Source organism: Zootoca vivipara, chromosome 16, assembly GCF_965207765.1.
Source record: "Zootoca vivipara chromosome 16, rZooViv2.hap1.1, whole genome shotgun sequence".
In the NCBI taxonomy this organism is placed as follows: Eukaryota; Metazoa; Chordata; class Lepidosauria; order Squamata; family Lacertidae; genus Zootoca; species Zootoca vivipara.
Window position 1 is genome coordinate 28,913,322 of NC_142599.1, and position 27,345 is coordinate 28,940,666.

General features: G+C 49.3%; 2 protein-coding genes and 1 non-coding gene across 7 annotated transcripts in view; 1 reads left to right on the forward strand and 2 right to left on the reverse strand.

Moving 5' to 3' along the window:
• Window positions 1–1,061: 1,061 nt before the first annotated feature.
• On the reverse strand, window positions 1,062–4,723 carry B4GAT1 (beta-1,4-glucuronyltransferase 1). Its single transcript, XM_035098240.3, has 2 exons — window positions 3,346–4,723; window positions 1,062–2,404 (listed from the first exon to the last, which is right to left on the reverse strand). The coding sequence occupies exons 1-2, from the start codon at window positions 4,405–4,407 to the stop codon at window positions 2,213–2,215; spliced, it is 1,254 nt and encodes a 417-aa protein (XP_034954131.2). The 5' UTR covers window positions 4,408–4,723; the 3' UTR covers window positions 1,062–2,212.
• A 286-nt stretch (window positions 4,724–5,009) lies between these two features.
• Window positions 5,010–5,091, forward strand: TRNAS-GCU (transfer RNA serine (anticodon GCU)). The gene has a single exon. It is a non-coding gene; the product is annotated as a tRNA-Ser (tRNA).
• A 1,013-nt stretch (window positions 5,092–6,104) lies between these two features.
• The window catches only part of SLC29A2 (solute carrier family 29 member 2), a 30,937-nt gene continuing 9,696 nt past the window's right edge, over window positions 6,105–27,345 (reverse strand). For all 5 annotated transcript variants that reach the window (XM_035099048.3, XM_035099047.3, XM_088659978.1 and 2 more), the window contains 11 exons: window positions 24,491–24,572; window positions 22,943–23,130; window positions 21,419–21,558; window positions 19,433–19,567; window positions 17,696–17,793; window positions 16,475–16,559; window positions 15,208–15,386; window positions 14,961–15,066; window positions 13,395–13,480; window positions 11,492–11,691; window positions 6,105–10,280 (listed from right to left, as the gene is read on the reverse strand). In XM_035099048.3, coding sequence (XP_034954939.2) covers window positions 10,169–10,280; window positions 11,492–11,691; window positions 13,395–13,480; window positions 14,961–15,066; window positions 15,208–15,386; window positions 16,475–16,559; window positions 17,696–17,793; window positions 19,433–19,567; window positions 21,419–21,558; window positions 22,943–23,130; window positions 24,491–24,572 — 1,411 coding nt within the window. In that variant the 3' untranslated portion in view covers window positions 6,105–10,168. The remainder of the gene's footprint in view (window positions 10,281–11,491; window positions 11,692–13,394; window positions 13,481–14,960; window positions 15,067–15,207; window positions 15,387–16,474; window positions 16,560–17,695; window positions 17,794–19,432; window positions 19,568–21,418; window positions 21,559–22,942; window positions 23,131–24,490; window positions 24,573–27,345) is intronic.

Genomic DNA, 27,345 nt, shown 5'->3' on the forward strand with positions numbered 1-27,345 from the left:
TCTTATTATGGTGGGATTCAGTTTGGTACCAAAGCACTTGAACTTAAATACCTTCTGTTATTTGATAATAATTTAGACAAATTATTACTATTAAAAGTGAGAGAAGTGCTATTTAACAAATGTTGGCAGGCATGTGATGGTTGTTTGCTAGCACCAGAGCACCTGCGATGTTTGAGTGACATCCAGTCATAGCATTTGGTTGTGTAGTGCATGCATACCCTGTGCTTTTGTTGTTGTTTAGTCGTGTCCGACTCTTTGTGACCCCATGAACCATAGCACTTCAGGCACTCCTGTCTTGCACTGCCTCCTGCAGTTTGGTCAGACTCATGTTGGTAGCTTTGAGAACACTTCCAACCATCTCGTCCTCTTTCGTGCCCTTCTCCTTGTGCCCTCAATCTTTCCCAGCATCAGTGTCTTTTCCAGGGAGTCTTCTCTTCTCATGAGGTGGCCAAAGTATTGGAGCCTCAGCTTCAGGATCTGTCCTTCCAGTGAGCACTCAGGGCTGATTTCCTTCAGAATGGATAGGTTTGATCTTCTTGCAGTCCATGGGACTCTCAAGAGTCTCCTCCAGCACCATAATTCAAAAGCATCAATTCTTCAGCGATCAGCCTTCTTTATGGTCCAGCTCTCACTTCCATACATCACTACTGGGAAAACCATAGCTTTAACTATACGGACCTTTGTAGCTTTAACTATACTGACCATAGCTTTAACTATACGGACCATAGCTTTAACTGTATGGACCCTATGCTTAATTTCTAAAATAAAAGATGCCTGGCTTCAAGCTTAAAAGTGAGGCTCTCTGATATGGGTGCCCAGTAATTAATGTTCATTTCAGTGAGGCTGGAGAGAACTTTGCAGTGAGTTGCGGATCTTCAGTGGAGAGGTGGGGGCAGTACTCCTTGGATTTCTCATTACAAGCTCCAAAATGCCCTGATCCACCTTTGAGGACAATATTTCATAAAACGTGTTTCTCCCCCCCCCACCTCCATCCTCTCCAATCAATTCCCAGAAATACATTCTGTTGAAATGCTTGTCACAAAGTTGATAGGGCTAAAGCATTTTAAATCAAACTGGTTCAGTTTAATTCATTTACAGACTGTGATTGTTCGGGACAGCAATAAATTAAGCTCCTCCGCCCCGTCCCCAGGACAGACGTCAGTATATTTATTCCCATTATACAAAAAAGGAAATGGGGGTCACCAATCTGAGAAGCAACATTGGGTGCAGGGCCCAATAATCTTGGCTCATGGTTCTGTTTCTCTGCTCCAAATCACCATATCTCAGTTCCCAGAGCTTAGAAATAAACCTCCGCCCTCATTCCACAGGCCTTTTACAGAAAATGCCAGTCAGTGAGAAATAGACTGGTGGGGAGAGTCACATGTCTGTAAACACTGGGAACAAGTGGAAAGGAATGCAGGATTGTTCACAGAATCCAGATTCAATGGTTGTTATCCCAAAGTTATTATCTCAGAATTCGTTTACTAAGAAAATAACCCCCCATCTACAGGAATTAAAAAATGGCAGAGCGGGCTATCTCTACTATTTTGGATAATCCCGCAGGTCACCGTGTTTCTCTGTGTAAAATTATGAACACCCATCAAAGGCAACCTGTTAGTGTTTACATCAACGATGGTTGGACTACAACTCCTACCATCTCAGACTACTGGCCATGTTCCCTGAAGGGAGCTGGAGTCCAATAACACCTGGAGAGCCTCAGGTTCCCCATCCTTATCAGGTTCCCTATCATCGCTCACCCCAGAATTGAACTAACTGGGAGGTGAGCCAATAAGACTTCCTAGTTTTTTGGCTGGGATTGGCATTTCACCTTCATCAAGCTTGACCTTCTGAATCAACCCTTGAGATGTCTGTGAGATTGAGGCAAACCCCCATATTATTATTTTTAAACTACAGACACAGAGAGAGAGCACTCAATGGGGGTATTCTCCTATCTGAAGTGGTCTCAGTGTGTGTATGTATGTGCACACACAAATCCCCCCCCCCAAATGAAGCACAAATACTTCTAGCAGCAACAAACACATTTGGAGTGAGCAGGTCAGCGAGTTACTATGCCCTTTCCCTCCCTCCAATTGGCACAGGAGTGGGTCTCATCCCGGGTCAGACATTTCTGTTGGGACAGTGTGCAACACTATGCTCCCCTCACTGTCCAGCTAAGAGGCTCCGCTCTGTTTCCACAAAGGTAGACGTGAGGTCAGCACCGTCGTGGTGAACTGGGGTATCTGGTCTTGAGCTCCTGCTTGAACTGCCGGAAGAGCAGCTTGTTGCGCTGATTCTCGGCATCCTTTTGTGCGTGGAACTCGCTTGCCACCTTGAAGCCCTTGTGGACCAGGAAGGCATTGCTCAGCACAGAGAAACGGTACCCAGCCACGTGGAGCTCACAGGCCTGGCGGAAAAGGACAGTGTAAGGACAGCAGCCCGCCACCAAAAACCTAGATTCTAGAACATGCAAGAATATAATTGCACCTCAAAATACCTCAGGGTTATTTATAGTGATATAAGCCCCTCATTGGACCCGTGAAGCCGTTCTGGGCAAGCTATGCCCACCTGACCTACACCTGATGGTGATATACGGTGTTAGGTGTGGAGCACTTTCCAAGGATAGAGACTCTGTCCCCAAAACAATGCACCAACAAGCATGACCAGTGGTGATGCTCAATAGGTGCTTTAGCCCAATGGGCACAGGTAAGATGTAAGACAAGAATGGGGAATCTCAGGTCTGGGAATCAAGCTTCCCTATCTGGTCCTCTGCCCAGGCTCTACCTCCTCCTTGGCCATCCCCTGCCCTGCTCTCAACAGGCCACACACCCCACACCATCCTTGCTCCACCCCCTCCTTGTTGAGTGTTTCTGCCTGGCTGGAACGTGTTCTTGAAGGCATGACTCTTGCCCACCTGCATGGGTAGCCTACCACACAAAGGTAAAATGTACACCTGTTGCTTCACCTGCTTTTGTCTCTGGTTCCACCCACTGCTGACATATGCCCCCCCCCCATGGCTGACCAGAAGCAAATGTAGTCCTTGAATTGAAAAAAAAAATACCTACCCCTGATATAAGGCTCCCCACCTTTTGACTCAAATGCAGCTTTCCCACTACCTGGCTTGGCCTCTCCACCAACAAAGGCGGCATATGCACTATACCTCCAAAGCACACTGAACACATGCCTTCCCCAAAATAATCCTGGGAACTGTGGTTTGTTAGGGGTGCTGAGAATGGTTAAGGGGTAAGCTACAGTTCCCAAGATTATTTGCAGGGAAGCCAGGTGCCTTCAATGTAGGGTGTATATGCTGCACCAAGTCATGACCCCCCCCCCAGTCATGGCAGCTACCTGGCTGATCCGATTGAAGCCGTACTGCTTGAAGCGCTCATCGTAGGGGGGCACAGAACTAGCCCCGATGTAGAAGGGCTCCCAGGGGTCCCGCCACTCCACCTCGTAGGCCACGCGCAGGGGGCCTCCGACGGGGAGATTCAGCCAGTGGGAGTAGTTGGTGGGCGCCTGGCACCGCGGGCACAGTTCCTCATAGAACGGGCGGATCTCGCCCACTTGGTACAGCTGCAGCAGCTCCGTCTTGGTGCCCGGGATCCGGCGGGTGTGGCGGATCTCGAAAGCCGGCACAACGAAGACCCCTGGCGTTTCCTCGGCAGCAGTTCCGGGCAAAGCCAAGAAGTCCTCCCGCAGCCCCTCGCTGGGCACCATGTCCATGTCCACCGCCAGCATCCATTGCCCGCCGACGGCTCCCCGAGCCACGTTGCGCAGCAGGTTGTTCGGGTACGAGGCGTTGGCGGCGTCCAGCGCGTAATTGCGCCGGCCCGCGGCTACCCGCGCCAGCTTGGCGAACACATCCCCGCAGGCCTGCAGGCGGGCGAACTCGCCGCGGTCCTGCAGCTCCGGGAAAGAGGCCGCTTGGTCGGCGTGGCACACCAGGTGGAGGCGCACCAGCTGGCGGACGGGCGCGCACAGGGCGGCCAGCGCGTACACCAGGGCCGTGGCCAAGCGTACCTCGGCGGCGCCCGGCGCGAACAGGGCCACCGACATGGGGCCCCGCCAGCGCTCGGCCAGGCGCTGCGCGTGGTGCAGGTTGCCCAGGCTGGTGTGCGTGACCAGCACCACGTCGGGGCTGCGCTCGCCCTCCCAGGATCCGCGCACCATGTCCCGATACACGCGGTACTGGCCGCTGGTGTCCAGGGTGCCGCCGCTGGCCAACACCTGCTTGAGGCGCTCCTTGTGGACGTCGCGGGCCGCCGGCGCCCGTCGGCCCTGGAAGAGCTCGGCATAGCGGGAGCGCTGCTCCTGGCCGTGCAGCCCCGACAGCAGTGCCAAGTAGAGCAGCTGCAAGCCGGCCACCAGCGCCAGCGCCGCCACCAGCGCCTGGAAGCAGGAGCAGTGCATGGGCGGCAGCCTCAGCGACGGGCCATCCGTGCCGCCGCCCCTCTCGCCTGCCCCTCCTCCTCGCCCGACCTCAACGGAGGCCAGCCTGGAGGGAGCGCACGGAGAAGCCAGGCCCGACGCCGTGCATCCTTCCCCGCAGCTGCTCAGGCTGCTTTCCAGGCGGGTGCCTGGCGGCTCTTGCAAACAGTTTCACGTCTGGGGGCGGGAGGAGCGAGCTCTCCTCGGCGCCCTCTGCTTCATTGGAGGATGCATTGCAAAAACACGCGCAGGCCAGCGGGCAGGTGCGACCCCCCCCTCCCTCCTTTGCCTTGCTCTCCCCCTTGTTTTCAAAGCAAGGCAGATGCATCGCCCCCTCCCTTGCACACACACCGCACTAAGACGTGGGTGCGTGTTTTCTATTATTATTATTATTATTATTATTATTATCATCATCATCGTCGTCGTCATCAGCCATTTATTATTAGTATTATTTTGCTGAATAGGAAATGTGTGGGATTGCATGGAGAAAGTGCAATGCCACGGGAGGTGGGGGGGGAGGAGTAAACAGATCGTTAGGAAGCGGACTAAGGGATCTAGTGGGAAGAGGCACATTTGCTCCGTGTGACGAGGTGGCCGAGTGGTTAAGGCGATGGACTGCTAATCCATTGTGCTCTGCACGCGTGGGTTCGAATCCCATCCTCGTCGGCATCAACCCTCTCCCCTTTTGAGTTTAAACGGAAAAGTGGATCGATTCTGTTTATCAAGCCCACACTCTGCAAGGTGGTTTCCTCCTGGCCTGTAACCGGAAATTCCCCCTTTGAAAGTGTCTAGGGAAGAGACACCCGCATAAAGGGCAACTTTCACTTAATAGGTGGGAACACCCAAAAAAGGGTGACTTATGGTATTCCTCCTGGAGTTGGAAACGGGTTTCGGGGGGGGGCATTCAAAAGTGAATCCCTCCAGGTAAATATTTTACTCCTACTGAAAATCTCATTCATTGTCTATTCAGAAATAACAATCCCTGCTGGATTCAGTGGGTCTTACTCCCAGATAAAAGTAGGATTGGCACCCTAGCTCTGTCAAAGATGTGTGCAAAGGGCAGTTCCTTCTCAGATGCTTTAGTTTACAAGAAATAAGGCCCTTCAAAATGCACCACACAATTTAATAACCAATCTCTATAGCGGGCTTTAGTAGAGTACAACAAGGAACTGTGATCTTCTCTTGTAAATTGAATCAAAAGCGTAACTGAGGAAGAAAAATGACCAAAGTATTACTCAGAAAGACAAGTATATCAAGGATTTGGTTTGTGGGGTGGTCATAAAAATGCTTTTTTTAGTTTCATCCCCCAATTTTTATTTCTGGACTTGCTTCTAATTGTGAAATGTCCTTAGGCAAATGATGGCTCAAAAATACAGCAATTGTTGCTGGACCCCCAAATCCCACCAGTGAGGGATTATGAGAATGGTAGTCCATCAATATCTGGACAGCTACAGGCTATCCCTCATATGCTCTAGGCTAGGATCTGCTATGATTTTTGCCCTCGAGACAATTATTTGTGTCATTGTTATATTTTTTATTTCTGTCGTTTTCACAATGCGCGGGGGACTCATTGCCACAAGAAGATGTGGTGACCACTACAATGGTTTCAGAAAGATAAGTGGGACCTGGAACAAAATGTTGCAGTGTAGTGAGTTGCTGTTCAGGATTCCAGGCAATCATTTTTTTTAATTAAAAAAAGCTTTATTGCGGGTGGGGGGAATGATAAACAAACCAGAATCCCTCCAGGGTAATGGCAATAGTTCAACATTGTACATGCAGCAAGAATATTCTTTAAAAAATAAAAATGTTTGAGCTTTGAATTCATTAAAAAACAATCACCCACAGGATCTGATAAAATGTCCTTCCCACAAACCGTAAAATAAATTGAGTCGTTAAAAAGAAACACAATTTTCCCATTGCCCTTTGATCCTTAATAAAGTTAGTTATTATGCCAGTAAGTATTGAGATCAAGTCTCTGTTTACAATGAAACACACTTAAATATATATTGCTTAAGTAGGTAACAAGACTGAAACCATTCAAATATACCATAATGAATCTTGCAATCCGATCACAGATCATCATTGCGTCTTGCCTTTTCCTGCAGTGCAGGGGGTTGGCTTAGATGACATTTTAGGTCCCTCCCAACTCTACAATTCCATGATCCTATAAGGCAATATCTGGGGTATAGCCGTGGGGTACCCCCCCAGACTGTACTTTTTGCAGATATATTCTGCAACATCTCACTGACGCAATAGTTGTGCATTCGTGGTGGATTTATTCTGGACTGTCCCCACATCGTTTCACTTCATTGGGTGTTCTGCTACTCTTCCTCAATGTTACCCCTTGACTGATGTCGGGAGGGGCACTCTTGTGCTATATAGCGCTGCAAAAGTGGGGTGAAAAACATCCTGGAACATCTGTAGTATGAAAAGTTACAGGATCTCAGCAAGAAGCTACGGGACACGTGCCGATGAGAAATGAATCTGTATGTCCATTCTGAAACTTTTGCAGGCACACACTGAAAGTGGGATTGCACATAACTGCCCTGATACCGTCATAAGCACCAATAATAAATGCACAATAAAAAGGACACCTAGAGCCCTTAGACTGTTTTTAATAGCTGAGGATATTCCATGGGAGCTATTGGATCAGGTCCATTCAGATGGGAGGCCCTCTGCCACATGGCACTGCTTCCCTGTTCTTAGATGCAGGGCCGTCTTAAGCATATCTGGCGCCTTGGCGCGAAGATCCCTCCAGCGCCCCCCGCCCTGTTTCCCAGCACGGTGCCCCCCCTGGCGCCCTGGCGCATTTCGCCAGCCAGCCTTGCCTTAGGGCCAGCCCTGCTTAGATGTTTGTAGAACCTTTGGCAGATTTTCAACCCCCCCCCCCCGCGCCCCTACTTTGGCCAAATTACACCATTTCCCAGCCATACCAGTAGGCAAATGATAAATTAATGCATTAGTCCCGGAGCAGGGGATTTGTGCCCCCCCCAGATGTTTCTGGACCCCATCCTCCCAGACAAATGTTTGCTGGGGCTGATGGGGGTTCAAGTCTAACCACATCAGGAGGACCACGGTTTCCTCATTTCTCTGCTACTCCCTGCAACCCATCCCCTTATTCCGTTCAGAGAAGCATTTGCGACTGCTGAGCAAGTGCAGGAGGTTTATACTCGCATTTCCTTCCCTTTAAAAACAAAATAGAATCCCCACCCGAATTCCAGTACTTTGAAACCTCAAAATTCTGATTGGCCATGGCTCATCGCTATCGCCTTTTCTCCAGATGTGCTTCCTTTTTAATCTCATCACTCTTAGCATGTTATACACAATACAAGCCTCTCTCAAGCGTCACATGGCCAGACCCCCTTACAGGTGCCTTACTGGAGAGCTGAGGTTGGACAGGGTTTGTGGGACAGAACCACAGTTTTCTAGACCATGCTCCATGACGAGGGGAAGTCCAGCCCTTCCCATACAGAGCTGCCCCTTTGAGTTTTAAAATCAGGACACCTGAGAATTCTGCTAGCCCTTCCTCATAAAAAAATAATAATAACTCTCAAGCTTCCAGCCTGCCGCAAAATAGGACATGGCTTCCATGGTTGCATCCATGCTGCAACAGAGGATGGTGTATGTGTTCTGTAAAATGGCGCACGTTAAATGCCCCTGTGAGTTAAAGGTTGGGATTGTAAATTAGGGTGGCTCATTGTAAAGAGATTCTGTACAGAAAGGCCTGACTTTCCATTGGGACATCTGGTTGGCCACTATGAGCCCAAGATCCTGGATTAGACAGGCCACTGGCCTGATCCAGCTATAGAGTTTTCTTCTTATGTTCAAATTTCTGGAAGGTCTCCAATGAATTTTTGCACCAAAGGGCCCATCGAGTTCATAGTGCAGAAGTCCTGAGCAACAAGCTCTGCAAGAAGAAACTAAATACATGTCCAGCTGTAAGGGTAGAAGATGGAAGGAGAGCGGCTCAGGTGTGAGCAGGTGAGGATCAGCCAGAAGAGATGCTGGCCGAAATCCTGGAGGTATCCTATCACCACCATGACTAGTAGCTATGGATCGCCTTGTAAGTTATACTCCTCTGTGAATTTGTCTAATTCCCTTTCAAAGTTGTCCAAGTCGGTGGCCAACACTTGTCGCTCAGTAAAAGAGCACTCACCTTACATGCGAGAGGTCCCAGGTTCAGTCCCCAGCATCTCTGGATCTTACCTCAACACTAAAGGTAAAGGGACCCCTGACCATTAGGTCCAGTCGTGACCGACTCTGGGGTTGCGGCGCTCATCTCGCATTATTGGCCGAGGGAGCCGGCATACAGCTTCCAGGTCATGTGGCCAGCATGACAACACTCAACACTAAATACGTTTAAAAAAACACATGAAAAAACCAAAACAAAACACTGGCAGTGTCCTCCATCACATGCCAGAGGGAAACAGGCTACTTAGGGAAGCAGGGCCTAGCCCTGCTTTGAGCTTAGCCCTGCCATCCTAAATGAGGCTCCTTTGGCCTGAAGAGAAGCTTGGTCAGATGCCAAATCCGGCGGCCTAGTTTAAAGAGGCTACACATGATATTATTTCTCACCAATCCTATGCCTCTTTTTGCAGAGCCTCCACCACCAGTCTTCCAGGTGGTTTGGGCTACAGGAAGTGATGGTTGGGGCTGTTTGTCCCAAAACATATGGGGAACACCTGGTTGGGGAGGCTGGAGGACAGACCCCCCTGGAAAGCAGTACAGTGGTACCTCTGGATGCGAACGGGATCCATTCCGGAGCCCCGTTCGCATCCAGAGCAGTAAGCAACCTGCGTCAGTGCTTCTGCACATGCATGGGTCATGATTTGGCACTTCTGCGCATGACGTCATTCGACACTTCTACACATGCGTGAACCGCCGAACCCGGAAGTAACCCGTTCCATTACTTCCAGGTTTGGCGCGTCCGTAACCCGTGTTGTACGCAACCCGCAGCATTCGTATCCAGAGGTATGACTGTATCTGACATCTTGTGGACCTCTTTTATCTGACGAGAACAAGTTTTAGCAGACAAGTTTGAAGCAATGCAAGCTGAGAAAACAAAACCATAAACCGGGCAGTGGATTGGGGGGGGGCGGGGAGAGCAGAAAGCTTGCCCTATATGGCTAATCTGATGTGGAAGCAACAAACCCAACCCCATTAATGGACTGGATACAGACTTCTCCCTTCCTTACCTACCGTCACCCTCCAGGAGGATGTTCCGTAGAGCTAATGTGCGTGATGCAACAATACTTCCTCAAGTTGAAAGCAAAGGGAGAGCAAGAGTACGTGTGAGAATACTGCAAAAAAACCCTTTGTTGTGCGTCCTCAGCCAGGCACAAGTGGGAGAGGCAGAGTGGCTCCTCCACCTGCAAAGGGACGTAGGAAGGGGGCTTGCAAATGGCCCCTCCGTACCGCAGCCTTCCCTTGGCTTGGTAAAAATCCAGGAATCTTTCAGAAAAGTCCAAGAGTCTTAAATTAAAAAAAAATACATTCAGGCTCCTGGGGATTTAAAAGGGTAGCTGAGCGAACGTGAACTTATGCATATGCAAGAAAGAAAGACCAAAAAGAGCAGTTCCCTTTGTTGGAAGATGGTGGCAGATGCCCACTTTGCTACCCAGAAGGATATTAGCTGCCACACAGAGGGCACACCTGGGAAGGAGAGAAGGGCAACCAGACTCTCTCTCCTCGAGTCTTCAAGGCAGATGCTTTGCTGTTGCCGAGGTCCAGCAAGTCCTGGACATCAGAGCAAGGCCTTGAGGATGAAGGACAGCCCAGCTCCACAAGAGAGACCCAACGCCAGGAAAAACGTCATGATGGCTCCCGCCAATTCACTCTCATGTGGTTGCACCTGCCTGGGGGCGGAAACAGAGAAGAAGACAGTTTATAGTCTGGTAGAAAAGGCCATGGGCGTAGCCAAGGGGTGCCGGGAGGGGTATTTGCCCCCCCAATCAAGTAAATAAATAAAAAATAACTAACTGACCAACTGTATCTCAGATAACTTGGTTCTGCCACCCCAACATAAAGCCTGCCCCCCCCCAATAACATAAATCCTGGCTACACCCGTGGGAAAGGCCCTTCTTCTTTGCCCAACCCAGAGAGGAAACCAGGGCTGGATTTATGTACAAGGAAGCTACAGTTTACGGCCTCCAATTATGAACGGCCTTTAAATACATTTTTTTAAAAAACTCAATTTCAATTACTTTTCTCTCAAAGAATATCACAAAAGTGTCTTAAGCTTTATGTCCTACGCAGAACACTCACAGTGCACTTTGGGATGCTTCTGCCGTTCAGAGGGTGCTAAAATGTATGGGTCACTGCTACATAGAATCATAGAGCTGGAAGGGACCCCCGAGGGTCATCTAGTCCAACCCCTTGCACCCTTTATAAACTACATTTCCCAGGACTCGTTGGCTATTAAAGTGATATAAGAGAGTGCTTTAAGTGTGTGGTGTAGCCTAAGAGGAGCACAACAAAAATGAGAATAATTTGAGGGCCTGCTGTTCACATCTGGAATTCGGGGAATGCCATTTTTACCCGTTTTTCGAGAATGGCGGTGGCTCAGGTAGCCTTGCATGGAGAAGGTCCCTGGTTCAATCCCCGGCATTGCCAGGTAGGGGTTGGAAAGACTTCCCTTGCCTGAAACCCTGGAGAGCCACTGCTAGTTAGTGCAGACCAGGCACTGCCAACACGGTGCCAATGCAAAATAAACAAAGAGAACTAGAGATCCACTTTTGCAGCCCCCCTGTTCATAATGCTGCTTTTGCATGTTTTAGGAGGGGCAACGACGGCCGTCTTAAACGCCCCTGCCGCTGTGGTGCACCGGATCCCAGCGCGGTGGGCGGGTGGGCGCAGCGGCGGGCGGGCAGGCGGGCACAGCGCGATCTCTCTGGCGCCCTCCCGCCCCGTTTCCCAGCGCGGTGGGCGCAGCTGCGCGGCGGATCGGCCGGCCAGCGGGCGGGCGCAGCTCGCAGCGCCTTTCTGGCAGGCCGGCGTCATGGTGCCCTGCGCCACCGGGGGTCTACCTAGAGCCGGGCCTGGGCGACGTTACTCAGAGCACACTCACTTTGGTGCCAGGCACATGGTGAGGGAGACGAAGTAGCCATTGGAGAGCGAGAAGACGACCATGAAAAGGACAAACCAGGCATCCTGGCGGAACAGCATGGGCAGGTATTCCCGCTGGGGGACATTGCACAGAAGCAGGAGTGGGACGAGCAGCAGGCGGAGGCCCACCACCGCAGGAAGCAGGCGCAGGTGCTTCTCTGGCTGGGAAGAGCAAAAAGCAGAGTTCTTGGCTTCATTGCCCTATTTCCTAATAAATGTCTAAAGGTCTCGCTTTATGACGTGATGGCTGTGAAACTCCATACCCACCCACCCACCCACCTACCCGAGTTTTCTTTTTCTTTCTTTTTCTTTCTGGATTGTTATGTTAACTTCATAAGAACGTCTTGATCTTTTTTTTATTTTAAAAAAGATGTCTAAGTACCGTATTTTCCCCATGTATAACATGCTCCCGTGAATAAGACACCCCCTATTTTGGGGGGCTCAAATTCTAAAGTTCAGAGAGACAGCTATAATGGTTCAGATTTCTTATAAAAAGGAAGTATAGTCCTGGAAGCTACTTAGACCTTTAGGAAACATTGTTTCAAATAGATGTATGAATCGAGCTTCCTGTTGAAGGAGTAGTCTGCCGATATCCCTCCGATTGTATAGATCTGGTCTTGGTTTCCAAATAATAAAGAAAGTGAAATCATCTTCCAGGTGCTTATATTATAGTGTTCCACCAATGGGCCCATGTACAGTACAGTGGTGCCTCGCTTAACGAATGCCCTGCTTAACGAAATTTCCGCTTAACGAAAGGATTTTTCGAGCGGAGGTTGCCTCGCTAGACGAATTCGTTTTATGAAAAATTCGTCTAGCGAATTGCGGTTTCCCATAGGAATGCATTGAAATTCAATTCTTGCGTTCCTATGGGCAAAAAAAAAAATTCAATGCATTCCTAGGGGATTCGCTAGACGAATTTTTCGTTATAAGAAAAGACCCGTGGAACGAATTAAATTCGTCTAGCGAGGCACCACTGTACTATACTACCTTTTTATAAGAAATCCGAACCATTGTAGCTGTCTCTCTGAACTTTAGAATTTTCCGCCAACCAAACTTATACCTTTAAGAAGATTGAGAAGCCTGTTCCCCCCGCCCCCTAGAGACACACATATAAGACAATTAGCTTACCTCCAAATTGAAAACGCATAAAAATATTTAGATACACGCTGATCGCCACAAACTCAGGTGAGGAAACATACAACTATTTGGTGCCTTACATTTAATAATTAACAACTTTTATTTAGACTTAAAACATGCATTATTGTTATTTTCAGACACGAGATTTGAAAAACATAGAATTCTACTTCACAAGTCAACACGACCTCATAAATTAGGTAAGGAACCAAATGCTATATAATGCTATGTGATACTATATAACTTAAGCCATGCCAATTGAGAATTTTTATGTAATCTATGTATTATTTGTTATTATTTGATATTTTTTATATTACCAGCTGACGAAGGCGTCCATATCGAAACAGGGCCCTGTTCTGAATTATTTTACTGAATTGACTCGGCATTCCGGCTCTATATAAAACGACCCTTTTGAACACTTGTGGAATCGGACTGACATTTATGGATATTATTAGTTGATAGCACTGTAATGTACTATTATTTCCTAAGTTGTAACACTTTAAAAAACCTTCTTTTCGGTGTATCTACAATTAGAATTCCTGAGCCTGGTGGCTCAAGCCCACAAAAGCTTTCCTTGAAATAAAAATCTTGTAGGTGCCACATGCCTTATCTGCTTTCGTTATGGGAGGTTAACGCTGCTGCCTCTCTGGAATTCATCCAGAGATAGTCATAATAGTCACACTGTTTTTGGACAGCGTGGAGCCAATCCCACTTCAGACACCAAGACTTACCCAGAGGAAATAGGAGGTAGCGCTGCGGCCCAGCCAGTCCATGACGTTGAACAGAAGGAAACAGCAGACAGGAGTGAAGAACTTGCCTGAGGCATAAGAAAAAGACAGAGAAATGGGAGGGAGATGAACGCAACACTAACCTGTAATTATATTTGCTTTAAAACATCTGGTTTTACTTACGTTTTATGTCTACTACTTTTAAAAAGTTTGGTTTTGTTGGGATTTTCCTTACGAATGTTTCATACTGTTTCAGTAAACCGCTTAGAGGGGTTTTGTCGATAAAGTGGTACGCAAATCTTCTTTAAATATACAGTAAATATAAATAAAACTGAAGTTCTCATATGCCAGGTGTGAGCAAAGCCCAGGTGTCCTTGATTCTTCTCTCCACACTTGCCAGCCTCTCCTGCCACATGCCTTTGAGAACCACTGGTCTAGCCCAGGCACCCCCAAACTTCGGCCCTCCAGATGTTTTGGACTACAATTCCCATCATCCCTGACCACTGGTCCTGTTAGCTAGGGATCATGGGAGTTGTAGGCCAAAACATCTGGAGGGCCGCAGTTTGGGGAGGCCTGGTCTAGCCCAATATTGTCTACTCTTGACTGGCAGTGGCTCTCTGGGGACTGAGGCAGAGAAAATTCCTACATGATCCCTTTTTAACTAGATATGTTAGAACCCTTCTGCAAGCAAAGTAAGTGCTTCATCCCTGAGCCTCAGTCATCTTTCTAGGATGGTAAGCAATTGCCTTAGTAGTAGTAGTAGTAGTAGTAGTAGTAATAATTTATTTCTACTCTGCCCGTCTGGCTGGGTTTCCCCAGCCACTCTGGGCGGCTTTCAAAAAAACCCTTAAAAGCAGAATAAAAACTTCCCTAAACAGGGCTGCCTTCTAAAAGTCAGATAGTTGCTAATTTCCTTGACATCTGAAGGGTGGGTGTTCCACAGGGCGAGCACCACTACCAAGAAGGCCTTAGATGTGGTCCGAGTCTTGCTGTCTGTTTTGCAAAGGCAGTGTCTCTCTAGGGCCTCAGACAAGGGTCTCTCCAAGCCCTCTGGCAGTGCCATTGGGGACGTCTGAGCCTGGGGCCTTCTACATGCAAGGCAGCTCTACCGCTGAGCTGTGGGCCTTTCTGTGGGGCTCCAGCTGTCCACTGCCTCTAGCCAGCTAGGACCGGCCCACCTAATCCCTCCACTGCCCCATTAGGTAAAGGTAAAGGGACCCTTGACCATTAGGTCCAGTCACGGACGACTCTGGGGTTGCGGCGCTCATCTCGCATTATTGGCTGAGGGAGCCGGCGTACAGCTTCCAGGTCATGTGGCCAGCATGACTAAGCCCCTTCTGGCAAACCAGAGCAGCGCACGGAAACGCCATTTACCTTCCCACTTGCACTTTGACGTGCTTTCGAACTGCTAGGTTGGCAGGAGCAGGGACCGAACAACGGGAGCTCACCCTGTCCAGGGGATTCGAACCGCCAACCTTCTGATCGGCAAGCCCTAGGCTCAGTGGTTTAACCCACAGTGCCACCTGCGTCATCCCTCCACCGCCCCCATTGGATCCCCCCATTACTCACTCCAGGTTTCGCTCTCTGACGTGCTGGCGACGCTGGCAGTGATGGCGGGAAACACAGACAGAGTGACAGAGAAGACCATGACGATGCAGAGGGCCATCTGCCAAATCTATAACCGGGAGGAAGAGGAAGAGGGAGCAATGTGAGCGAATTGGGTGCTGGCGAAACCAGCACCCTTGCCATTCCATTCTCCCACCCATCCTAGTCTTGAGGTCTCCCATTACTTCACCACTCTGGCCACAGTCCCTACCTTCCTGAGCACGCCTAGGACTGACGGTTTCAGCGGAGGCAGGCCTGCCCCACTGCTCCCGTTCCTAATCTCCGGGAGGCATTCTGAGTCTTCTTGCTCCAGGGAGATGGCAATCCCATTGCTCAAGCTCAGCGGCTCTCCTCCTTGGGAGGCACCCGGCACGGGGCCAAGACCATCCTCTGGGGGCGAGGCAGAAAGAAAAAAGAAAAGAAGAAGACGAAAACTTATTGGACACAGAGTTTTAAAATGCAGGATTATGCCTGGAAAGAGCAGGGCAAAAGGCAAGTGTGGATAAGTGCTCAGTTGGCTTTTAAGATGAGTTGCAGATTATTTAAAAAGCATTCTGCCTCTTTTATGCTGTTATTTTAAAAAATTTCTGTTGTTTTAATTATTACATGTTGCATTTTTAAATACTGAGTGAAGGGTGGGGTTCTGTTTTGGTTTTTTTTGGTAAGCCACCTCAGGAATCCCATTGTTGGGTTGCCATGTACCTTTATTAAATAATAATAATAATAATAATAATAATAATAATAATAATAATAATAATAATAATGTGCTTTGAGGTTTTTGTTGTTTTAATTATTACATTATTATTACATTTGGAGGTTTTTTTAGTATTGAGTGAGGGGCGTTTTTTATGGCTACCTCAGGAATTCCGTTGTTGGGTTGCCATGTAACTTTAATTAATTAATTATTATTAATAATAATATCATTTGAGCTTTGAGGGGGGCAAAGCTCCACTTGATTATTAAAAAAAACCACTTGATTATACATTATACACCACTTGATTATTAAAAAAAACAAAACAAAACCCTGAAAGCGGTTTACGAAAAGTTAAAACTGTCTAGATGCTAGCCAGGTAGAGGGAGACTTAACTGTACACTTGGGGTGGCCAACGTGTAGCTCTCTAGAGCAGGCTTCCCCAAACTGTGGCCCTCCAGTTGTTTTTGGCCTACAACTCCCATGATCCCTAGCTAGCTGGACCAGTGTCTCAGGGGATGATGGGAACTGGAATCTCAAAACATCTGGAGGGCCGAGTTTGAGGAAACCTGGACTAGAGGTTGCTAGGTTACAACTCCCAACATCCCTAATCCCTGGTCATGCTGGCTGGGGCTGATGGAAGTTGGGAGTCTAACAGCCTCTGGAGGGCCAAATGTTCCCCCCCCCCACCCTGCCCTACAATCTCCATTATTCAATTGGTTCCACAATTTGGGAAGAACTCTCAAGGGGGGAGCCCGGCGGACCCACTTCTTGGGAGGCTGCTTACCAGGGGAAAGAAGCCCCGCCTTGGTCTCCAGCTCATGGCCTGGCTCTTCCTGGGCTCTCTTGTGCAGGTGGTGGCAAGCAAAATCCTGGAGAGAAAGGAGGGAGCTGTGGTTGCGAATGGCAGGGTGTTACCAGATTCCCCCATCTCCCCTTCCCTCACCTCCGCAAGGGAGGCTATTAAGGCTGAGAACACAATATGAGCCTCCTAAAGGTAAAGGGATCCCTGACCATTAAGTCCAGTCGTGACCGACTCTGGGGTTGCGGCGCTCATCTCGCGTTATTGGCCGAGCGTACAGCTTCCAGGTCATGTGGCCAGCAGGACAAAGCCGCTTCTGGCGAACCAGAGCAGCACACGGAAACGCCGTTTACCTTCCCGCTGGAGCGGTACCTATTTATCTACTTGCACTTTGACGTGCTTTCGAACTGCTAGGTGGGCAGCAGCTGGGACCGAGCAACGGGAGCTCACCCCGTCGCGGGGATTTGAACTGCCGACCTCCTGATCGGCAAGCCCTAGGTAGGCCCTGTGGTTTAGCCCATAGCGCTACCCGCCTCCCAATGAGCCTCCTAGATCAGGCCAAAGGGGGACCCATCTGGTATCCTGTTTTCTCAGTGGCTAAGCAGATTCCCATAGGAAGCCCCCCCAAGCAGGACCTCCCCACTTGTGATTCCCAGCAGCTGGTATTCTCAGGCATGCTATACTGCCTCCAACGGGGGGGGGGGGGGAGAACAAATTTACAGCGAGTTCATAGGCTTCACTTCCAGACAACCCAGATTTGTTTGCATAAAGTTTGTGGGGAGGTTAGAAAACGCTGGCAATTTATTTACTTCTAATTTGTTTGTGGGGTGGGGGGTAGACAGCATTGCAGTGCAATGCAAAAAGTAGTCAGATTTTTTTGGGCGGGGGGTGAGTTTGTTGCACAGGAGTGCCAAATTGACTTGAATAGTGCAACCTGAATTTGTCAGAATGTGTGAATGAATCCCACTTGAAGATCGCGTCAGTCTGTAAGCGCCCAGAGAGCAGTGAAAATAAGGAGATGTGTGCATGGTGCAGGGGGGGGGGGAGATCATAATTGTCCACATTGCTTTAGCCTAGTTGGGTTCTTAAGTGGATTAGACCATGCCAGCGCTCACAAATCTCTTCCTCCCCTCCTCAAACCCAGTGGAAAGAGCTCTCCTTCTTATTTTGCAAAACCAGGGTGCAGGAGAAAGGGCTTCGTCTCACCTTGTGGGGCAGCAAGATATAGCAGATGATGGAGACCAGGGTGCCAACACAGGGGGTGACAAAGTAGCTCAAAGCAGAGGTCTGAGCATCCACGCCACCTGAAAAGCCAGAGAAGGATGAGATGAGGATGGGCAGACTACGGAGAGCGCTTTCTGGGCTACCCTTCTGGATTCCTTCCTCACAACCCTGCTATGCATCTTGGCATAAAAGCAAACAAACAAGCCCACAGTTAAACACACTGTCTTGTCACCTCCGGACCTCTACCAGTCACCAGTCGAGCTTCTGTCATGTCACGGAACGTTCACAAAATGTTTGGGGTGAAGATGTCTCAAGACAGAACGTGGAGAAGGGTGAGGGGGGCAGTTTTGGAAAGAGAAGTGATAACTCAGTATGCAGGAAGAAGGAATTCTCACATAGGAGGAGGTGAGGGACAGGAGAGGGGTTAGTAGGAAGGAAGAATTAAAGGTAGGAGTGCTGGACAAGCCATGAGACTGAGCTCGGGAGTGGGTGGGTAAGGGGTGCCAGTGCCACAGCCACATTGCAGCAGAGCGCACAGAAAAACACAGAGCATTGCTGCATTTCTCCCAGCGATGCAAGGTTGTATTCAAAACACCAACGAATTATAACTTGGTGCACCTCAGAGGTCCTTTCTTCTTGTTCCTGGAAGAGGCAAAGGCCTGGATGAAGAAAGAGGTGGGGGAAAGAGATGAAGAAGTGAGAAGCCTACAGAGAAAGGGGCGGTTGGGGGCAGGGTGGGGACTTCACACTGGGCCTAAGGAATGCATGCGTGCTTTGGGCAGGAATGAACAGGCGAGTGGGCTCAGAAGGGTGAGGTGTACTTAGGAGGAGAAGCATTTAAGCCCCCTTGTGATCCTTGGAAGATAAAAGGTGGGACATAAATGTAATACCGTAAATAAAACATAAGTGGTATTTTGGAGGGCAACAAAGGCGCTCCACATTAATAAGCCAAAGGCAGGCAATCTGATGTTGCTGTTATTAAAATGCCTATCATGAAAGAGGGCCCATCACTTCCTGAGGCAGCCCGCTGCACGGCTGGGTGCCTCTTACTGTTTTCTCCCCCACCCCTGTAGATCAAGTTTGGCAGGTAGAGACGGGGGGATGCCCAGCTGCCAATCACCTGATGCCACAACGACATCAGGTGACCTGCTTTTGGTCCAGTGCAGCGTGTGACTCTATGAAACGCCAACAAATCAGCTGATTATTGGGTTTCAAAGTACCGTCCGAGGCTCCCTGCAAGCAGCAATGATCAGCTGGTCACCAGCGCTTGCACAGAACTGAGGCAGCCACCAGAATGCCTCATGCTGCTCTCAGAAAAGGGCTGACGGTCAGATGAATGTTGATGCTTGCAAACACCCTGAAGCCCTGATGGTCAGCTGTAAACCTGACCCGTCTGTGTCTTTACCTGCCCCACAGGTAGGGGCATATTAAGGCCCACAGACAGGCTGGCTATTCCTCACCTCTGTCTTAATTTTGTTCAGCAGAAATCTGCATCCCTGCGATTTCCACTGACCCTCTGGAGCAACGGAGAACAGGTTGCTGCCATTTCCCACGCAACACCCCTTTCAGATATTTGAAGGTGGTTCTCCTTTCCCCCCTGGCCTCCTCGATCTTCTCTTCTCCATGCAAACGGTCCCCCCTTTCCAGCACTCTCCCAGCAGGCCCTCAGAGGACTTGCTCTCCAGACCACACACTCCTCATCCTCCTCATGATACTCACTGGCCATGGAGAGTAACATAGCGGTGGCTGCGAAGGTCCCAGCCATTCCTTGGCCGCTCAGGAAGACAGTGCTGTAGCTTTGCGGGAAGGATCCCAGCTGCCCAAAGAGGCTGCCTTGCAAGACGGCGCAGAAGGCTGGCGAGGGGAGAGGAGAGAATGAAGGTGGAGTTTTGGGGGTGAGAATGTCAGCAGCCAACATGCTTAGTGACATTTTACTTCTTTATAAGCTCACACACCCAGGACTGGGACTTAGACCATGTTTTTTTTTTGGGGGGGGGGAGACAAGATTCCCCTTTCCCCCAAGCACTAAGAACCACGATCCCTCAGTGGAGATCATTCCTCGCAGCCAGAGGAAGTTGTGCAACTTCCTCCCTCCGTCTCTTGTCCAGCATCTTCAGGAGACAGTTTCTGTCACAGGCTCAAGATCAGGGGTAGGTAACCTTAGGCCTGCGGGCCGGATGCGGCCCAATCACCTTTTCAATCCGGCCCACGGACGGTCCGGGGATCAGTGTGGTTTTACATGAGTAGAATGTGTCCTTTTTTAAAAAATGGATCTCTGGGTTATTTGTGGGGCCTGCCTAGTGTTTTTACATGAGTAGAATGTGTGCTTTTATTTAAAATGCATCTCTGGGTTATTTGTGCGGCATAGGAATTCGTTCACCCCCCCCAAAAAATATAGTCCGGCCCACCACAAGGTCTGAGGGACGGTGGACCGGCCCACAGCTGAAAAAGGTTGCTGACCCCTGCTCAAGATGCACCTCTTTACCCTGGCCTTCAACACTGGCATTTTTAAATTGTTGTGACCTGTCCTAGGACTGTATGGTAAAGGGCGGGTGAACAGCAGCAACAGCAACTGATACCTTTCTTAGATTGCAGTCCTAGAACGACAGAGTTAGAAGGAATCTTGTAGGCCATTTAGTCCAGGGGTGGAGAACCTGAGGTCTTGGGGTGGAGGGTTTCAAATGCGGCCCTCCAGGTCTCTCTATCTGGCCCTTGGGACTCTCCCCAAGCCACACCCCCTCACTGACCCTGATTTGCACCTCAAGTGTTTTTGCCTGGCCATGATCTCTTGATTGCCTGGATGGAGGATAGAGGGGGGGGGGGTGTAGAAAACTAGCCTTGGTAAAATTGACACTCCTTGGCCCTGTATACCCTAAGGAGTGTCTCCACCCCCATAATTCAGCCCAGACACTGGGGTCCAGCTCCGAGGGCCTTCTGGCGGTTCCCTCACTACAAAAGTGAAGTTACAGGGAACCAGGCAGAGGGCCTTCTCGGTAGTGGCGCCCTCACTGTGGAATGGCCTCCCATCAGGTGTCAGAGAGATAAACAATTATACGACTTTCTGTAGACATCTGAAGGCAGCCCTGCATTGGGAAGCTTTTTAATGTCTGATGTTTCGTTATGTTCTTTTATATTCTGTTAGAAGCTGCCCAGTGTGGCTGGGACATCTCAGTCGGATGGGTGGGGTACAAGTATGGTAATAAATTATCCTCATAATTATGATTATAAAACTGTTCTTGCCATCCTAATCCTCAATCTGCCTTCCTGTAATTAAAGCACATCAGATCCAGTCTGAGCCAGCAAGTCTTTTCCCCTCTTCAGCATGACGGCCTTTCCCCTCAGCCTTTTAAAATTACATCAAAGTTACACTTCTGCTCCACCTTTCATCCCAGAAATTCAGAGCCACAGATCCATGGTTCTCCTCACCCCTGTTTTATCCCCACAACAACCCTGTGGGGCTGTTCAGGCTGAGAGACAGCAGCTGGCCAAAAGTGAGGTTTGAGGCCAAGCATGGATTTGAATCTGGGTCTCCCTGGCCCTAGACTGACTCTCTAACCGCTACACCAGACTGGCTCACGGTCATTCTCTTCTCCAAACTCAAACCCTGGAGGTTACAGATCTGCCGCAGGGCTTGGGAGCAGATGGCAATGGTGTTATTGCTCTGAGAGGGATGGCCAGGCCCCACCCAGGCCATGCAGAACTCACAGTTAATGAACCAGACGCTTGCCATGGTGATGGAGAAGAAACTCTGGGGCGGCATCTCCACCCTGACCAAGACGGCCGTCAGCACAAAGAGGAGCAGGATCCCGATCAGGCTGCTCAGGATTCGCACTTTGTCCGGAATGCTTTGCAGGGATGGAAAGGAGAAAGATGAATGCTTAAAGGTTGCACTGCCTAGATAGAGTCGGAGGGGGCTGAGCAGCTGGGAGATGCGGGGAAGGAAGGGAATTGAACTCACAGCTTCAAATTACAAGAAAAGAGATTCCAACTGTACATCAGGTGTTGGCAGTGGAACAGACTGCCTCTGGAGGTTGTGGACTCTCCTTCTCCTTTTTTAAAGCATAGGTTGGATGGCCACCTGTCATGGATGCTTTAGCTGAGATTCCTGAACTAGAGGACCCTTGGGGTTCCTTCGAACAATACAATTCTGGGATTCAACACTGATGCCAGGAATTGAACTGGGAACCTCCTGCATGCAAAGCAGAGGCTCTACCACCGAGCTATGACCCTTTGTCTCAGAAGGAAGTAGGTTTCTTGTCCACATGGTCCTGGATAAAGGATTGATTTAAGTAGGAAGTTGACTTATACAGAGTCAGGCTGTTGGTCCTAGCTCAGTAGTGTCTAAACGGACTGGCAGTGGCTCTTCGGCATTTCAGATGGGGGACCCTCCCAGCCCTACCTGGGGATGCCAGGGATCGAACCCAGGACCTGCTGCATGCAAAGCAGATGTTCTACCAGTGAGCGGCGGCCCTCAAAACAAAGCAAGTTTCTGATCTCTCTGCCTCAACTTTCCATATCTCCTATGGAATCAACAGTGGGCCGACCTCACAGGGCTGTTGCAAGCACAATCAAGGCTTTGTTGTGACTAACCCCTTAAAGGTAAAGGTAAAGGGACCCCTGACCATTAGGTCCAGTCGCGGACGACTCTGGGGTTGCGGCACTCATCTCGCTTTATTGGCTGAGGGAGCCAGCATACAGATTCCGGGACATGTGCCCAGCATGACTAAGCCGCTTCTGGCGAACCAGAGCAGCACACGGAAACGCTGTTTACTTTCCTGCCGGAGCAGTATCTTTTTATCTATTTACACTTTGACATGCTTTCGAACTGCTAGGTTGGCGGGAGCAGGGACCGAGCAATGGGAGCTCACCCCGTCACAGGGATTCAAACCGCCGACCTTCTGATCAGCAAGCCCTAGGCTCTGTGGTTTAACCCACAGCGCCACCCGCGTCCCTCGACTAACCCCTTATAGAGCAGTTTATAGAGATCACTTTGGACACATAGGTGGGGGGTGAAGTCAAACACTGGAAGGGGAAGCAGGCCTGTACATTTCGCTTCACCTCTCGGGTTCTACAAACTCCAGACACTTGTTTTTCCTTCTTTTAACTGAAAGCTGGGAACCCAGAAAGGGAACCTGGGAGAGTGTGAAGACAGAGGTGGGCAACACCCGTCTTGGGCATGGGATCTGGGCGCTGCGCCAGGATGGAGGAGCAGGAAGCAAGCTAGCTCACCATTGGTAGAGGAGGGAGTTGAGAAGGGTGAAGAGGAGCAGAGGCAGCTGGGAAAGAAGAGCCAGCCAGTTGCTGAAATTAAAGTCGTCGCTGCAGTGGCATGAGGGTTCAAGTCCCAGGCCTGTCTGGTTCCCATCTTCCTCCTCACCAGCTGAGCAGTTCCCCACAATGAGCCGAGACTGAAAATACTGAAAAGAAGGTTATACTCTGTGTGAGAGGTGCCTGTGTATTCAAATTCCCAGGAAGAGTGGGGCCGGGACTCAGACTCGCCCTACACCATTGTTATTTATTAGATATTTATATACCCCCTCTCATCGCAAGATCTCAGGGTGGTTCACAGGATAAAAATACAATACACATTGTTGGACCATTAAAGCTCTTCCCCTCTTAACCCACATGCGTGCAGGCTGATTGAGGCATGGTGCAAGAAGGGCACTTTGCACATGCTCCACTGCACCTTGCTTATCCCTGCCATGCTATGCAATCGATGGAAGTTCCAGGGCTGGCTATGGTGAGCTAAGCCTGCAAATCGACCCGTTTCCTCAAAGCACCAAACAACAGGAAGCCACGCTGTCATCGCAAACTGCCTCCACCATTGCACACCACTGGCACAATGGGGCTTCCATTTCCTCTCCTCCTGAGCACCCCCAAAGTGGAACTGCAGGGTTGGATAGGCAAAGAACAATGCGTATATTTGTGCAGGTGGTTTTTATAAACAAACAATTTATGGACTGATGCCGGAAAGGGATGGAAAGGCATTGAGAACGAATTCATCCATGTGAAACGGAGACTATCCTTTCCGCTCCTGCTCTCAGGTTAAGTGGCATCCAGGGATGCAGCCTAATTCATCCTGGGCAAACAGCTTTAGAGCGGAGCTGGATTCAGAGTTTCCTCTTATTTTGAAGAATAAGAAATGCAAAGAGTGAGTGTGCAACAAGGGCGAAGATTCCTGGCGTGCAGTCAAGGCAATAATTCATGTTCTGCTAGATGGGCACACGACAGAAGATGAAGCTCACAGAGTTTTCCTGCAAGTTTGCTAGAGAGGTTTTCCCACTCTGCCTGGCTTTTCCCACTCTTACTCTTTCCACCATGCCAGTAACACAAGAACATCTGTTAAACTAGACATAAGTATGTCTTTGTGACTGAATTACCATGTTAAATCTGCCTGGACAAAGCTGCTGTATCTGTTAACCCTTCAACAAGTATTCTGAGTGAGTAAATGTTTGGTTTTTTTGCTTTACCTTTTACAAGACTGTTTGTGTGATTGTTATTTTAAGGGATAGAAAAGGGGGAAATACAAGGGAGAAGACAGTCTGCCTTAAAGAACCTTGGATTACTTAAACTTAAACGGCTAAAACGAGCCTATCCAAGCTTCCCTCTTAATCTGGAAAGGGATGCATTCTGCAGAACTCACAAACATGAAGGAGGAAGGATCATCTCTAAGCATCAATTCATATCCCAACACTGTGCTGGGGCTCAGCCCTGGAAACGTGTAACCCCCCACCCCCCGATGCTGAGAGAAGAAGGTGCCTAAAGCAAAGGACCCACCGGTATGGCCGTGATGAAGAAGTTCCAGGGCAGGAGAGTTCCCAGGCCAAGGAGGAAGAAGATGATCCCTACACAATGGAACCTGGGGGTTTGGAGAGGAGAAGCAGCCATTAAACAGATGCAGCCATGAGCAAATCAGGACACTCGTCCATCTAGCGCAGTACTGCCTGCTCTGGCTGGCAGCCGCTCTCTAGTGTCTCAGCCAGCAAGGGGATCTTCCCCCATCACCAGCTACCTGTTGATCCTGATCCTTCCTAACTGAAGGTGCCCACGATTGCGTAGCAAGCGGTCTTAACCAGGGGTCAGCAACTTTTTTCAGCCATGGGCCGGTCCACCGTCCCTCAGACCTTGTGGGGGGCCGGACTATATTTTGAAAGAATATATGAACAAATTCCTATGCCCCACAAATAACCCAGAGATGCATTTTAAATAAAAGCGCACATTCTACTCATGTAAAAACACCAGGCAGGCCCCACAAATAACCCAGAGATGCATTTTGAATAAAAGCGCACATTCTACTCATGTAAAAACACACTGATTCCTGAACCATCCACGAGCCGGATTGAGAAGGCAACTGGGCCGGATCCAGCCCCTGGGCCTTAGTTTGCCTACCCATGGCAGAGCCACTGGCAGAGGAAGAGGAATGCGGGGGGAGCGCACCGCCCCCGGCAGCGCGATCCTGGTGCAGTGCCATCGCAGCTGCCCCCCCGCCTGCTCTCCGCCCCCCCCCCCGGTGCTGGAGGATGAAGCTCCGCCACTGCATTGAGCTACAATCGTTCTGCTTAAAAAGAGTGATAAAGATTCTAGCCCTCAAGATTCTGAAATCAGGGCTAGATCAGGCTCAGTACTGCCTGCTCTGACTTGCAACAGCTCTCCATGGCCTCAGGCAGCCACCACCTGTCTCTTGATCCCTTTTAACTGGAGATGCTGAGGGTTGAACCTGGGACTTTCTATAAGCAGAGCAAGCATTCTACCACTGCCCTCCCTCTCAAGAAGGAGTTAAAAGCAATTCAGGCCAGGCGGGTGGGTCATAAATACCACAATCCAAGCCGGCCGGTAACATGATCCTGCAATACTTCCCCTCCACGAGAACACTGTGTAACTGTGGTCGCAGTGCTCAGAGTAGGGCTGAGCGGCTGGGCCTAAGCACCCTTTGAGTATCCTGCAAGTGCTCAAAGTGACACTAGGTGAGGGAGATCAGGGGAAGTCGAAAGGGTACTTAGGTCCTGCTTTTGGGGTTTCTGGAACAATGCAAGAATCAAAACACAGCTTTCCTTTGAAATCTGCAATCTTCCCAATTTTGCAGCGCAGTTCCCCAGCCGTGTGTACAGAAATGCACATACAAATGTGCATTAAAGTGCGCCTCTAAATATAATGCCCCATGTGCATTAGGTTAGGGCAGGCATCCCCAAACTGCGGCCCTCCAGATGCTTTGGCCTACAGCTCCCATGATCCCTAGCTAAGAGAACCAGTGGTCAGGGATGATGGGAATTGTAGTCCAAAACATCTGGAGGGCCGAAGTTTGGGGATGCCTGGGTTAGGGGAAACGGCTTTGAAAAAAGTGTCTCTTATTAGGCAAAACTAATAGGCCTACAGAAATACGCCCATGAATTTTCACAAGGGCTTCCCACCACCAACGTGAGGACTGAGGCGGAAATGTGGAGAGCTCAACTCCAGATCGGCAAAAAGTTGAAAGGAAACTGATGGTTTCTCCCACCCCTGCCTCCCGAAATTTTGGGCCACAACTCCCATCACTGGGGCAGACTGAAGTTGTAGTCCAAAGTGTGTTGAGCGCCCCAGGTTACCAAAGGCTGGATTTGAAGCAGAGAAAGAGAAAGAGAGCAACAGATTTAATCCAATAAGCCGAAGGCATGTCTACATTACAAGGCCTTGTCTGGTACCGGTTTCTGCCCTCCTCCCCGCCAATCTATTTAGCACCCCATCTTCTTATTCTTCTCCCACCTGGCACACAAGCAGAGCGCAGCGCCAAGAAGAAAGCGTTCCCACCCACCCACCCCCCGTGTTCATTTCTGGACAGGAAAATCAGGTTTTGAGGAACCGATTCCTTTGTTTGCTGTTGTTGTTTTTTTAAAGAAGGGAAGTGGAAGATTTAAGCTGCCAGTGCACTTGTGGCAGCACCGGTAAACTCAACACTTCTTTTTTCTAAAAAAAACGTATTTTTTTATTAAAGATTTCTTGGTTTACAAAAGTATGTGCAATGTCTCTTTTTTCAAGTTGCATTTTCTAGAGATCAGCTTCATTTGTTGAGACATTAGTAATAATAATAATAATAATAATAATAATTTTATTTATAGCCCTCCCTCCCCAGTCAAAACCGGGTGGGCTCAGGGCGGCTAACACCAATAAAATTACAATAAGACATAAAAGAAAAGAAAACAGATTAAAATACAATATTAAAATTTAAAATGCAGCCTCAATTTAAGTAGCCCATAAATCAAAACCATGAGGGAGGAAAACACAGGGGTCAGACTGAATCCAACCCAAAGGCCAGGCGGAACAGCTCCGTCTTGCAGGCCCTGCGGAAAGATGACAAATCCCGCAGGGCCCTGGTCTCCTGTGAAAGAGCGTTCCACCAAGTTGGGGCCAATACTGAAAAGGCCCTGGCCCTAGTTGAGTCCAATCTAGCCACCTTATGGCTCAGGATCTCCAGAATATTGTTGTTTGTGGACCTTAAGGTCCTCCGCGGGGCATACCTACATTAGGAAGAAAAGGGGGAAAGAGATGGAGAGGGGAATGGAGAGCGGGGGTGGGGTCGGGTGGCGATGTTTCTATTTTACTTAATGTATGTGTGTGTTTTTGTGTCAGCGTCGCTTATGCGGGTTCTCTTTACTATT

What these genes read in the sequence shown, in the direction of transcription:
- B4GAT1 (XM_035098240.3), bottom strand. Translation starts at nt 4,407, where the DNA reads ATGCACTGCTCCTGCTTCCAGGCGCTGGTGGCGGCGCTGGCGCTGGTG. An exon ending in GCTTCAATCGGATCAGCCAG is followed by an intron (nt 2,405 to 3,345) that starts GTAGCTGCCATG and finishes CTTTTCCGCCAG; the next exon opens with GCCTGTGAGCTCCACGTGGC.